The sequence below is a fragment of the Aotus nancymaae genome, unplaced genomic scaffold (assembly GCF_030222135.1).
Source record: "Aotus nancymaae isolate 86718 unplaced genomic scaffold, 86718_ANA_hifiasm-v0.15.2.pri h1tg000022l_1, whole genome shotgun sequence".
NCBI lineage: Eukaryota > Metazoa > Chordata > Mammalia > Primates > Aotidae > Aotus > Aotus nancymaae.
In genome coordinates, this window is record NW_026988435.1 from 17,661,506 (window position 1) to 17,675,216 (window position 13,711).

The following is a 13,711-nucleotide window of genomic DNA, read 5'->3' on the forward strand; positions in this document are numbered from 1 at the left end:
GGTGGGCACCTGAGTGGTCCTTCACGGGACGCCCCTCCTTTGTCTGTCTTGAACCACCAGTCAGAATGGGACACACATCATGGGGAAAAGTCAGTCTAAGCCCATGGTCCTAAATTGTATGGTCAAAAACTTCAGGAAGGGCTTTTCTGGAGATTATGGAGTCAAAATGACCCCAGAAAAGCTAAAGACCCTCTGCGGATCAGAGTGGCCGGTGCTTAGCATCGGCTGGTCACCAGAGGGCACCCTGGATGTCTCCACAGTGCAGGCTGTTTGGAAGGCTGTGACCAGCAACCCCAGCCACCGGGACCAGTTCCTATATCTTGATTCCTGGTTGGAGATAACTTGCGCTGGCAGGACGGGACAGTGCAAGATCCTCATGGTCCAAGCAACTAAGGGACCCAAGTAACCCATTCATTAGGGTGATCCCGAGGAGTAGCTGACACTGCCTTATGTCCTTTCAACACCATCAACCCCCAGCCCACCGGCCTTGCCTGACACACACCCCCACACAAAGGAGGGAGATCTGAGTGCCCTCCCTTGCAGCTAGATCAGCGTGCATACTGCAAAGAGGTGGGACACTGGAAGAACAAGTGCCCCAAGCAGACGGTCCTAGGTGGGGCACCCACCCCCAAGGGAGGGTAGAATACCAGCCAGAACCTAGCCAGGCCCATGTGATTGGCTTGGCCAGGATGGACTCAGACTAGGATGGACTGGGCTTTATGAAACTTGGCCCCCAACAGCCCATGGTCAGGATGAAGGTCGGGGCCACCCAATGACTTTTAGGGTAGACACCGGAGCGGAGTACTCAGTGGTCGCCACTCCAGTTCCCCATTTTGCAACTGGAAGGCAATGTTGTGGGAGCAACAAGTACCAGATAGTGCCCTAGCTGTTCTGCCAAGATTGGATATGCCAATTGGGGGGCACCAGGTATGCCATGAGTTCCTCTATCTACTGGAATGTCTTGTCTCCCTTTTGCAAAGAGACTTGTTAAGCAAACTGGGGGTGCAAATCACCTTTGAACCTGGGAGGCCAGACAGTCTGACTTTGAGTGAGCCAAAGGAGGGCCTGGTCCTAGCAGTCACACTTCCACATGAGGAAGAATGGAAACTGCACACTGCAGAGAGGTCAGAGGAAAACTCACCAGAATTCCTGGGTGCCTTCCCTGCAGTCTGTGCAGAGACGAACCCCCCAGGGATGGCTAAGGCCCATGTGCCACTAATAAGTGACCTCAAGCCTACAGCCCTCCCTGTCAGGCAGAGACAGTATCCAATACCCCGAGAGGCCCAGCTGGGAATTCAGGAACACATTTCACAGCTTAGGAAGGAGGGAATCCTGGTCGAATGCCAGTCTCCCTGGAACACCCCTCTATTGCCAATAAGGAAGCCCAGTGGGGGATATTGCCCAGTACAAGAACTGAGAGCAGTTAACGGTGCCACAATCACCCTCCACGGGGTAGTTCCTAACACATATACTCTCTTGGGTCAGCTCCCCGCTGAGGCTGAGTGGTTCACATGCCTGGACTTAAAGGATGACTTTTTCTGCCTACGATTGGCACCAAAGAGCCAAAGAGCTAGCTGCTTTTCACCTTCAAATGGGAGGACCCCCAAACATGAAGGAAGACGCAACTGACCTGGACTCGACTCGTTTGCCCCAAAGATTTAAAAACTCTCCCACACTGTTTGGCGAGGCACTTGCCACAGACCTAGCTGCCCTCCCGCAAGGACCTTAACTGCACACTGGTGCAGTACGTGGATGACCTTCTTGCCAGTAGGGGGTGGGAGGACTGCTGGGAAGGGGCTAAGGCGCTGCTGCAGCTCCTTACAGAGGCAGGATACAAAGTCTCATGTAAAAAGGCCCAAATCTGCAGACAACAGGTGAGGGACCTGGGGTTCATCATCACCAAAGGACATCGGTCCTTGGGACCAGAGAGAAAAAGGGTGATTTGCTCCATGCTCACTCCCAACACCAAGCGGAAGCTCCAGGAGTTTCTTGGGGCGGCAGACTTCTGCCATATATGGATTCCCAGCTTCTCAAACATAGCAAGGCCCCTCTATGGGGCCCTAACTGGACCGGAAGATGGACCTCGAGTGGGGTGATAGCCAAGACATGGCTTTCCCGGAAATCACGGCACTGCTCCAAAGTGCCCCAGCACTAGGACTTCCAGATGTCACCCGAGAATTCAATCTATTTGTTCAGGAGAGAAACAAAACAGCAGTTGGGGTCCTCACCCAGACCACTAGGCCTTGGCTGAGACCAGTAGCATATCTGTCTAAACAGTTGGATGCAGTGGCTTTGGGATGGCCCCCTTGTCTCCGAGCCTTAGCTGCCACAGTCATTCTGATGAAGGAAGCTGACAAGCTAACCTTGGGCCAGATTGTCCATATCAAAGTGTCCCACTCGTAATCTACCATTATGAGCAGTCAGGGGCACCGGTGGCTCTCAAACGCCCATTTAACCCACTACCAAGGACTGCTCTGTGAAAACTCATGGGTCATCATTGAGACTGTGCGTGGCCTCAGCCTGGCCACATTTCTACCCATGGCGGAGGGAGCCCCAGACCACGACTGTGAGGAGGTAGTAGATGAGGTTTTTGCTAATCAGCCAGATGTCAAGGACTGTCCCCTCCCAAAGGCAAATTTAAATCTGTTTACCGACGGAAGCAGCTATGTCGAAAATGGGCAGAGATACGCAGGGTATGCCGTCACCACTGCCACTGAAGTGGTCAAGGCAGCCCCCTTGCTCAGAGGCTGGTCAGCACAACAGGCGGAATGACACACCCTCATTCAGGCCCTGTGCCACGCGGAAGGTAAAGTGGCCAATATTTACACTGACTCCAAGTACACCTTTGCAACTGTCCACATACAGGGGGCGATATACAAGGAAAGAGGGCTGCTAACAGCAGGAGGAAAAGAAATCAAAAATAAGGAAGAAATTCTCAGACTGCTAGAAGCAGTTTGGAAGACCAAAGAGGTAGCTGTCGTACATTGAAAGGGCCACCAAAGAGGAACTGATCTTATCTCTACAGGAAACCAGCTGGCTGACCGAGAAGCTAAGGCAGCCACTCTGAAAAAGAGCCTGTGCAGGCCTCCGCCCACTTGTTCACAGTGACTCCTTGGCTCCGAGAGGATGTGGGAAAGCTGGAGCACTCTAAGGAAGAAAACCAGTGGGCATAGCAGGAGGGGGCAAAGCAGAGTGCTGGGGGATGGTGGCTACTCCCTGACAACAGACCGGTGGTGCCTAGGAACTTGGTTCACACCGTTGTTACTCAGTGCCATGGTCTCACCCACCTAGGTAAAACTGCTCTGGAGAGCTTACTCAACAGGTATTACTATATTGCAACCTTTCCTAAACTCTGTGCTGCAGCAAGCAAGCAGTGACTTACCTGTGCTAAAAACAACCCCCTACAGTGGCTGAAACCTGCCCCAGGAGTGCAACGGGTGGACGGCTACCTGTTTGAGGACATAGAGGTGGACTTCACTGAAGTCCAACCCAGTAAAGGGTACGAATACCTACTGGTCCTTGTATGTACATACTCAGGCTGGGCTGAGGCACTCCCAACTAAGGCGGAAAGAGCCCGAGAAGTAGTGAGAGTCCTACTTCGTGAAATTGTTCCCCGATACGGGATTCCACTCACCATACACAGTGACGATGGGCCAGCATTTGTGGCAGAGAGCATCCAAGCCATCATCAGCATGCTCAAGATTAAGTGGACACTTCATACAGCCTACAGGCCACAAAGTTCAGGGAAAGTGGAGCACATGAATCGAACCCTGAAGGTTACACTAGCAAAGCTCTGTCAGGAAACCCAGGTTTCCTGGGTAGATATGCTTCCCCTAGCCCTGTTGTGGTCACGGTGTACACCGGGACTCGCTGGCTACTCACCCTTTGAATTCCTATTTGGGAGGCCCCTGCTCTGGTTAACAACGTGAGGGGGGACCTCAGACAGCTAGGGGAAACAAGCATAACATCCCAGCTGCAGGCATTGGGGAAGGTGGTGTCCCAGGTCAGTTAATTTGTAATAGAAAGAGCACCTATCTCCCTAGCTAATCCAGTACATCCCTTCCAACCTGGGGACCAGGTCTGGGTGAAAAATTGGAAAAAGAAACCTCTCCAACCTGTCTGAACAGGGCCCAATACTGTAATCCTTGTCACCCCAACTGCCCTTAAAGTTGCAAGAGTCGTTCTGTGGGTACACTATTCCAGAGCCAAGAGGGCCCACCCGAACACATTGCTAGACCAGTGGACTGCGCATCCAGACCCTCGGCACCCCACGAAAATCACTCTCAGGCGAGCTGAATCCTGAGAACTTGTAAAGCCCTGCTTTAGTCACACCACCGGAAGCTGACTAGTCAATGCATGGCCGAAGCTTGAGGAGCCTCCACTGAATCAGGAAATGTGAACTGAAATCTTAATACTTGGAACTATTCTGACAGCATTTGTTGTTCTACGGTTGTGCTGACATCATTGTCGTCCCTTGAGGGACATTCCTTGTCCATGTCTGGTGTAAAATGTCACTTCCTGTTTTGCTATTAATAATCTTCCTGGCCCTTGCCTTCGGCCCTTGCCCAATTAACATACTCCAGCGCTTCATTGAAGCCACAGTAATTAGAAAACCAAGTGCTCAGTTACTAGCCCTCCGTGAGTACAAGCCGCTAAGCACAGACACTAGCGTATAAAAGGTGATGCTCCCTAATATCCATAAGAGAGCATCAAAGGAGGGGATGAAATGGAAATTTTGCCCAGGATTTTGTGAGCACGTAGTCAGCAACCGTCCCTATTCTAAAACTGCCCGTTTTTGTCAGTAACGGCCTCTTTCTCCTTCTGTACCTCAGCTTATTGCTTACTAACTGAAAAACCTTAAGAGAAACTGCCTCGTTGTCTAAAACCTGCTGCATTGTCTAAAGTCCTGAGTTAACCTCCTCCGCCCCTTTACCTACAAAAACTGTGTACTTTTCTTAGCCAGGGTCCAGACTTTTGGGTGTGAACCCTTCTGGGCCTGCGGGTGTAATAAACTATGTTCCTCTGATCCCCTGAGTGCTGCTTGGGTTTTTTGTCAGGAAAGATTTTCCAGAACACTTGACCACTGTGTCTTGCCTTCTCTTGCTGTAGTTAGAACCCTGAAACCAACTTGGGAACCAGACTGAACTAGCCTGCTGGAAAATTAGAGATCACGAGGAGGGGAACCAAGATACCCAGCTGAGAGTCAACAAATTGCCAGACTTGTGAGTAAGGTTGTCCTAGATTAAAGGTGTCCAGCACACCTTTAAATAGGCAAGATCTAAATGCTGTAAACATAAACTACCAATCCATAAACACTGATTTTACTCCATCATCAGGAGAACATTTTCATAAATTTGGTACCCAAGCAAGACCACTGAGAACAAAACTCTCTTTGCAATGTAGGTATCACAGTGTTAACAGTCAAACTAGTTTTGGGTCTCAGAAAACAATACCCCAAAATATGGTGCTTTGGCTTTCTAAGTACTTTGAACTAAAGGAGATTGTAAGTCTTTAGAAACTGCCTTAATATCAATGTCTCTCTGACATGTTTCTCCCCTCCCCTTGGCCCCAAGAACAGAGAGGGGAGCTCTCCGAAGTTTTCTTATCTGTGTGAGAAAAGTTCTTCCAAAAGAAACACAATGGCCTTAAATCTCCTATCTGAAATCTTAACCTGCAAAGATTAATCACAAAAGAAAAAACAACTATTCTTCTTCCAGTTGTTATCTGAGAGACTTCATCTACATAATAAGACAACCTTTGTTTGCAGTGCAGTTCTGCCCCTCACCTTCCCAGAACTTGTCACCACCTCTCCCAGAAGCCAGAGAAACCTCCTCTCAGGCTATTGTCTGTTTGTTGGACCCATTCATCTCCTCTGAAAATCATTTAATCTTCCTATAAAATTGCAGAATATCCCCATTTTCTCTATTCTATGAAGAGGGTAATTAAGCTCCAACCATCTAGCCCTTCTTTGAGTTTTATGTATGATTCCCTTGCACTTGTATATAAATACATTTGTATGCTTCTCCTTCCATTAAACTGTCTATTGCCAGTTTATTTCAGCAGACTAAAAGACAAACCTTTAGAGGGTGAAGGGAAAAATTATCTTTGCCTCTATAGCAAAAACACATGAATATATGTTTTCATCTCTTCCACAGCCTATCTGGTTCTATTTTATGTTGTAATCACATTATGCACATATGAAAAATCCTCATTTGTAATAAACATATTTTTAAAATAATAGATACCAATACTTCATTAATTTTCATTAAATTGGCATCTTTATTCAGTCAAATGATAAATTATCTTAAAATATATTCACTCTCAGTTGTATTGAATATAAAAATTATACTACTGAATAATATCAGAAAGTTAAACCATTATATATACTATTTCTGTGAGGTGGTTCTTGCTTAAAAACCTCACATACAAATGTTGCATGGATCCTCTGAAGAAATAAAATGATTACATGCCATTTCCCTGTTTCTCTCTGTTTCATTTTGAATTTTAATCAACTGATGAACCTCATTATCAATTTCCTTTGAAAACAGTTATTTTTCTACATGAGCTAACATGCAGAATCAGTCAGCTATTTTGAATTTGATATTATTTCATATCTATTCATTTTGCTTTCAAATCAATTCATGTATAAAGTTTTACTATTATAAATATTATTTAATTGGAAAAACTGGAAAAAAGCATTTGAGATTTTCATCATCTTAAATTATTTTCACTTATAATTTTGGAAAGTGGTATGAAATTAGATGTAGTTAACATGGTTTATGGCTATCATTTATACTTTAAAACTCATACTGTGTGATCAATAGAAGCTTCTGGAGATTTTATAAAAGAGATAAAACATCAATATTATAGTGTAAAGATACAATTCAGATTGGTGCAATTATTAATATTTCCTCTACCCTTGATTTACATAATTTTTTCTCTTTGTAGTCTCATCCCAATATTTTTAAGTCTTTTCAAGACGTGTAAATTGTAATTAACATTCAAATACAATTGTATTAATAGTAAGTCAAAGAATAAAATACATCTATTTTAAGACTGAGAATTCAATCTCTGCGGGCTGTGATTTTAATTTAACTCACACTTATTCTTTCTTCCTTGTCATCGATTCGAACTTTGTCTTTTTTCCAGTAGATGGTAGGTTCTGGGTGTCCCCGGGGAGGTTGGCACTCCAGGATTGCAGGCTCTCCAGCTGCCACTACAACATCTGTGGGGTTTTGTCGGAAGTCATCTCGTAACACTGAGGAAACATAATTACAGGAAAAGAAAACTCAACGACAGTAACTGAAGCTTTTTGTTGTGCAAGGTAACTTCAAGCCTGGCTACGTTGTTCTAGTAAAAATTGCCTGGATTTTTACTGAGAACATAGCTACATTCACCTTAAAATCTTCTAGAGCCAACATGAATGGTCATCAACAGAAGAATGGCTGACTAAATGATCATGCACCTTTGCTCAAAATTTCCATTTTAAAAATGAAGTCTTAAAAAATGAGGAATATGTATGTACAGTTCTGTGATTGAATAAAAAAGCAAGGTGCAGAATCCTTCATTAATATGATTCTATTTTCTATAAAGAAAATCACATACACAGACACACACACACACACACACACACACACACACACACACGAATGTGGTTTGTGAGCCTGCAAGCCTAATGGTCTGTAAGGGAAGCGGGGTGAGAATTCTTTGAGAAAGTCCTTTCTCATGACATAAATGTAGACAAGATCCACACTGTTTTCATTATACTTCAGAAGACAGATTCATAGTTCACCCTTGTAGCGTGCTAGCACCCACATAGGCAGGGCTACATTTTCATTCTCTCTGCATCTCCACCTGCCGAGTGACATCTGGGCAGCGTGACATTCAGGGCAAGAGATATCCCTTATAGCAGTTTTGCCTGTCTGAAATTTCCCTCCTTTCATTAAGGAGAACAGCAGGTTGGACCTCCACTGTAACCACCGAAAATCTGGCATGCCTAGCTCTCCAAATGTCACCTATCTATCTGCCTGTGCTTCTCTGCTCCTGACAAGATGAAAAGCCTGGAGAGGTGGCTCAGCCCTATCAGACTGCATTTATGTGATAAATCAGAGCTACACCAACTTTAGGGTAAACATTCACAAAAGTAGTTAAAATCAGCAAATGTACCATATACCACAACTGCCTCTGCTTTTCCTCACTGCCTTCACTATTTCTGCTCTTGGACGTTCCAACCCTGACATGTTTGGTTCCAAAGTACCTCAAGGAAAAATGAAACTACACACAAACACACACACACACACACACACACACACAGAAACACACACACGCATCAAGCTGTTGGAAATCAACATTAGGCAGCTTGTGCTAGCCTTTTATGTAAATCATATGCTGCAAGTGGGGATTAGGTCAACTGCCTTCCGTGTCCTGTAACGAGACCCACTTCAGCACTCTGCTTCTTTGTTGTGCCAAGTCTGTAGGTTAATTGTCATTCTCCAAATAAGTAAAAAAATCTCTGTCCTTAAAATAGCTCGAGAGACAACTGAGTTACTTTTAGAGTTTTTCTTTTCTTGTCTCCTGCAGCACATCCTTTAACACGGTTTTCCATCTTAATGAAGTCATGGCCCTTTATGAGATTAGAGAACCTTGTCTCTTAGTGAAGGAGCAGTAAGAAATAATTCAGCACAAATTGTTCACTCTCAGTTTATAAGCTGATTAATTTACTGCTTTCACTGCTAAAGAAATGTGTTTCATTTTAGCACTGTGAACTGCACATTTTTGGCCCCCTTGTCTAACTGGCAAGAAAGGTGTGATTTATATGTGTAAGGATTTGCTTCTGAATGGGCTGAGGAAAGTGTGCATTTAAATGTGACATTCGTGCAACTGATGAGAAGGGGTTAACACTGTGGTTCCCTCTTGCAGGTAAATCCTCCTGGGAGAGCAAGCTGGTGATCATTTATATTCTAAATACAGAACAGCTGCCTATTTATGCAACGTTAAGAAGTGCAAAAATATGGTAACAGGGTGATGAGCACCCCTACAATATCCTGTACTGGCAACAAATGGTGTTTTGGCAGGTCCTCAATCTGTTCCAAAATGGCACATCTGGCCAGTTGAAGGGCCTTCTCCAGAACCGGTCTCCTGAAAAACAACATGCCAGAAAGCCTAAGCACAAATGGTGCTTAAGACCATTGCAAATCATTCAGAAATACAATGTTACACCAATTTGCTACAATCCAATTTTTTTTTAAAGGCCCTTTGACATGAGGGACAAAAAGAAGAAAAACATCATAACAAACTATGAGGACTGCTTCTCTTTAACAATAAAACATGTGTTTATGGCATTCAACAAAAAGTGGGAAAATGACTCCGATTTGCAAATGAAGCCAAGAAATCTAACATCAACTGTAATTTTAGGCTTTCAGACTATTCACCCAGGGAGGAGGGTGAGATAATGATATAATTGGTACTGTACCCTCTTCGACTTGTAATATGCTCTTTGGGGTTTGTATGGTACTCTGTAAATTCGTTTGTGTTTAGTGATATCACTTCTTTTACCCTAAGTCTTCCGGATATTATAATATTTTCTTCTCTCTCTCGGGTAAAAAACATGCTCTTCAGCAGGTTCCAGCATAGTAAGCCAAGAACTGATTTTTACGAAAAGGAGTAAAGTCATTTTTACTATTCTCAAATTTTAAAGGAAGATGTGTATGTTCTGATATTTGTTTATATGTTTCTGAGGTCAGTATGTACATTTATAAATGTAAGAAAAATAAAATGAAATATCATCTATCAATTCCCATTTTTATGCTAATTATTAATTTCTGCCTTGGATCATGCCCTGTGCTCTTTATCGTAGCTGATAAAGGATAGAAAGTGTTAGCCACAGTGAGGAACAAGTTCCAAACTGGGAAATCCGCTTGGAATCCCCTCCCTCTGTAAAAGAGCTTTTCTCCTTTACCGATTAAATTTCTGCTCTTTTTTTTTTTTTTTTTTTTGGAGATGGAGTCTCGCTCTGTCGCCCAGGCTGGAGCGCAGTGGTGCGATCTCGGCTCACTGCAACCTCGACCTCCCGGGTTCAAGCGATTCTCCAACCTAAGCCCCGCCCCGAGTAGCTGGGACTACAGACATGCGACCACGCCCAGCTAATTTTTCGTATTTTTAGTTAGAGATTCGTTTTCAACGTGTTGGCCTGGATGGTCTGGATCTCCTGACCTCCTGATCCGCCAGCCTCAGCCTCCCAAAGTGCTGGGATTACGGGTGTGAGCCACCGCGCCCGGCCTAAACTTCTGCTCTTAAACTTACTCCTTGTGTGTCCATGTCCTTGATTTCCTTGGCAGGAGGAAACGAACCTAGGGTATCACCCCAGACAAACGACATCGCTTCAGTGCCATATTTCAGGGTACCAGTTTCTGAGCCCCAACAAAATATACAGGGGTTCCCTTTCTCAACACCCTTGCCAATACTTACCTTTCATGTTTCAGATAATAGATTTTCTAACAGGTGTACATTATACTCAGTAAATATATACAATTACTCATCAAATAAAAATGCAATATTTAAAATTACATTAAAAAAAGAAAAAGGATATAATAGGTACATCTAAGTTAGAATACAGGGTTTCAAATCTCCATGGGTGGGGTGGGGGGATATGAAAATGACTAGAACCCAAATACTCATTTCTAGATGTGATGTGGAAAACACATATAAAGAGTTCACTCAGCTAGTCATAATATAACCTGAATTAGATTTATATGTTTTTTACATTGGGATGCACCATAACTTAGGAAATTGTTTTGGAAAACTGGAACATTCTAAATTACAAGAGTACTTGATACAATATCGTTCATGTTTATAACACAGAGGTTTTTGACAAATTAAAAATCTGCAAGTATGTATTGAATGCTACAGTGTGCTCAACACTCGCCTGTGAACTGGTTAAGAACTACATGAACAGGAATGGCATAATAGTGCCTGTGGTAGGCCCTTGCTCTGTTCTCCAGCGCTCACTCCCTTCTGATATTTACTCCCTTTGTATATCCCCTCCCCTTAGCATGAACTAGACCTAGTGATTTACCTTTGATGAACAGAATGCTACAAAGTGATAGGATGCCACTTTCAAGATCAGGTTATAAAAAAATTGTGATGTTCATGTTTTTGCACTCTTTCTCTCTCTGTCTCTCTCATTGGGACTTAGAAAATGATACCCCAAAATAAGCCACTTCAGACTTTAAACTAAGAGTGCCCAGTGAGAAGGAAATGGAGGAAAGAGCTTTCTCTAAAGATCCCCTGTCTACCTAAAGATCCTATCCTCCAGAAGATATTCAATTATTTGGATTCCTTTCTCAGATATCTCATTAACCAGGGGAAACTGATGCATACTGCAGGAAGAAAGACCAGAGTTGACACTGCACCCAGAGCCCAGGGAAACTTTGTCCCAGGCTACCCTTTGTTCCTCAGGCCCATTCATCTCCTCTAAAAATCACTTCTTCTTCTTCTAAAATTGCCTATATCCCCGACTTCCCTCTCCTCTATGAAGAGAGTAATTAAGCTCCAAGTATTTAACCTTTCTTTCAGTCTCATATTTTGTGTGGTTTCTAGGCACACGTGTGCAGAGTAAATATGTAGCCTTTTTTTCTTCCTGCTAATATGTCTATTGTCAGTGTATTTGAGCAGACTAAGTTATTGATTCTTTAGAGGGAAAGTCTGAACTCTTCATACTCTCTTCTCATATACTTCCTCGGATTATGCAGGGTGCCATGTTGCAGAATGGAGAAACCCTTTTGGCAAGTACCTGAGGTCAGCTTCCAGCCAACAGCTGGCAAGAAACCAAGGCCCTCAGTCCAAAAACCCTTGAGTCACCACTGGATTTTGTAGTAATTTGTTATGAAGTAGTAGGTAACTAATAGAGCACCTTTAAAAAACTTTATGTCCAGGCTACTCACAGTGGCTCACGCCTGTAATCCCAGCACTTTGGGAGGCTGAGGCATGTGGATCATGAGGTCAGGAGTTCGAGACCAGCCTGACCAATATGGTGAAACCCCGTTTCTACTTAAAATACAAAAATTAGTGAGGTTGCAGTGAGCTGAGATTGTGCCATTGCACTCCAGCCTGGGTGACAGAGCAAGACTCCATCTCAAAAACAAACAAATAAAAAAAAACCCTTGGGAAGCCGAGGCGGGTGGATCACAAGGTCAAGAGATCGAGACCATCCTGGTCAACATGGTGAAACCCCGTCTCTACTAATACAAAAAAATTAGCTGGGCACGGTGGCGCGTGCCTGTAATCCCAGCTACTCAGGAGGCTGAGGCAGGAAAATTGCCTGAACCCAGGAGGCGGAGGTTGCGGTGAGCCGAAATCGTGCCATTGCACCCCAGCCTGGGTAACAAGAGTGAAACTCCGTCTCAAAAAAAAAAAAAAAAAACCCAAAAAACAGTTTTATGTCCAGTTGTGATTTTAGAGCTTACATCTTTGACTCCTTCTTCCTTATAATCCCATATTCTTTCCCACCCCAAACCTCTCTGTTTTGTCTTAAATCAATAGTTCTTAGACTTATTTTTAAAAAACCTCAGTTTAGGCAAATCACTACTCAGCTATTTCCAACATAGTTTATTAAAACAAATTATCAATGACAATGAGATGAGAATATATAATTAATGAACTTCTGAAAGATACATTTCTAAACCACAATGTGGACATGATCCCAACTGAAATTATTAGAAGTGTAAAGCCTAAAAGGTTACTGATTGGTGCACATCATTAAATAAAGAATATCATCCACAACCAACTAAATATTACGAGAAAGATGATCTAAGAAGTAATTGTAATGAAAGGTATGGCCAACAGCAGTTGAAAACCACAGGCAACCCAAACAACACTGAACACAAGGCTTTCTTGCAGGCAGATTTTGTCTGTGTGTGTGTGTCAGAACTGCTGGAGCTATGTGGTACAGTGACATCCAAACTTCTCCTAGAAGACTGAACTGTAGACCCAAGCAGATGCTTATATGACATACATTTTAGATTGTGAATGCAGTTTCAGTAAATTATGTACATAGAAGGATACTCAGGAACTTTTACTCATGCATATATTTAATATATATAATTATGTGTTTATTTTCAGTAAGAATTTTTTTAAATTTGCTTCTAAAAATTAATTAACAGGCACACATGACACTTGTAATCTATTTTTAAAATAACTTGCTCTATAATGATAGGTAAAAATTAGTGACTATACACTATATACCAAATATAGCATCATGGATATAGAATAGGTCATTGGAGCCTCATCTACTGTGTTAGGTAAGTACAGGATTTGAATCCAGTGTGTCTGACACTAGAATTTACACACAATCATTATGCTGCACTGATTTGCCATATCATCTAGGTCTATTTATCCTCTCTCCACTGCTCTAGTTCGGAATGTCCTTTTATATCCGTTGAATTACTGTAAGAATCTCCTATTTGACCTTTTTCTCTGATTTCTCCTTTAAACTTTCCATTGCGGGTATATGAGTTAGCTAAAATGCAAATGTGATCATGTCAATTCCCCTTTTAACACTTTTTAATGACTCTTAAGATAAAATTCTCTCCTTAATATGATTTCAAATGTTGTCTGGAATCAGGTCCCTGCATATATCTCCAGGCTCATCAGGGACATTTCTGTAACCTCCATGCCCTAGGGATATGAAGGAATACCTAATTATCATTGTATG

The 13,711-nt window shown here is 43.1% G+C and overlaps 1 protein-coding gene across 27 annotated transcripts in view; it reads right to left on the reverse strand.

Annotated features, from left to right (window-relative positions):
• ROBO2 (roundabout guidance receptor 2) overlaps positions 1–13,711 on the reverse strand; it is a 1,679,075-nt gene that overhangs the window by 166,802 nt on the left and 1,498,562 nt on the right. For all 27 annotated transcript variants that reach the window (XM_012444747.2, XM_064380041.1, XM_064380040.1 and 24 more), the window contains one exon: positions 7,101–7,258. In XM_012444747.2, the coding sequence (XP_012300170.2) occupies positions 7,101–7,258 (158 nt within the window). The remainder of the gene's footprint in view (positions 1–7,100; positions 7,259–13,711) is intronic.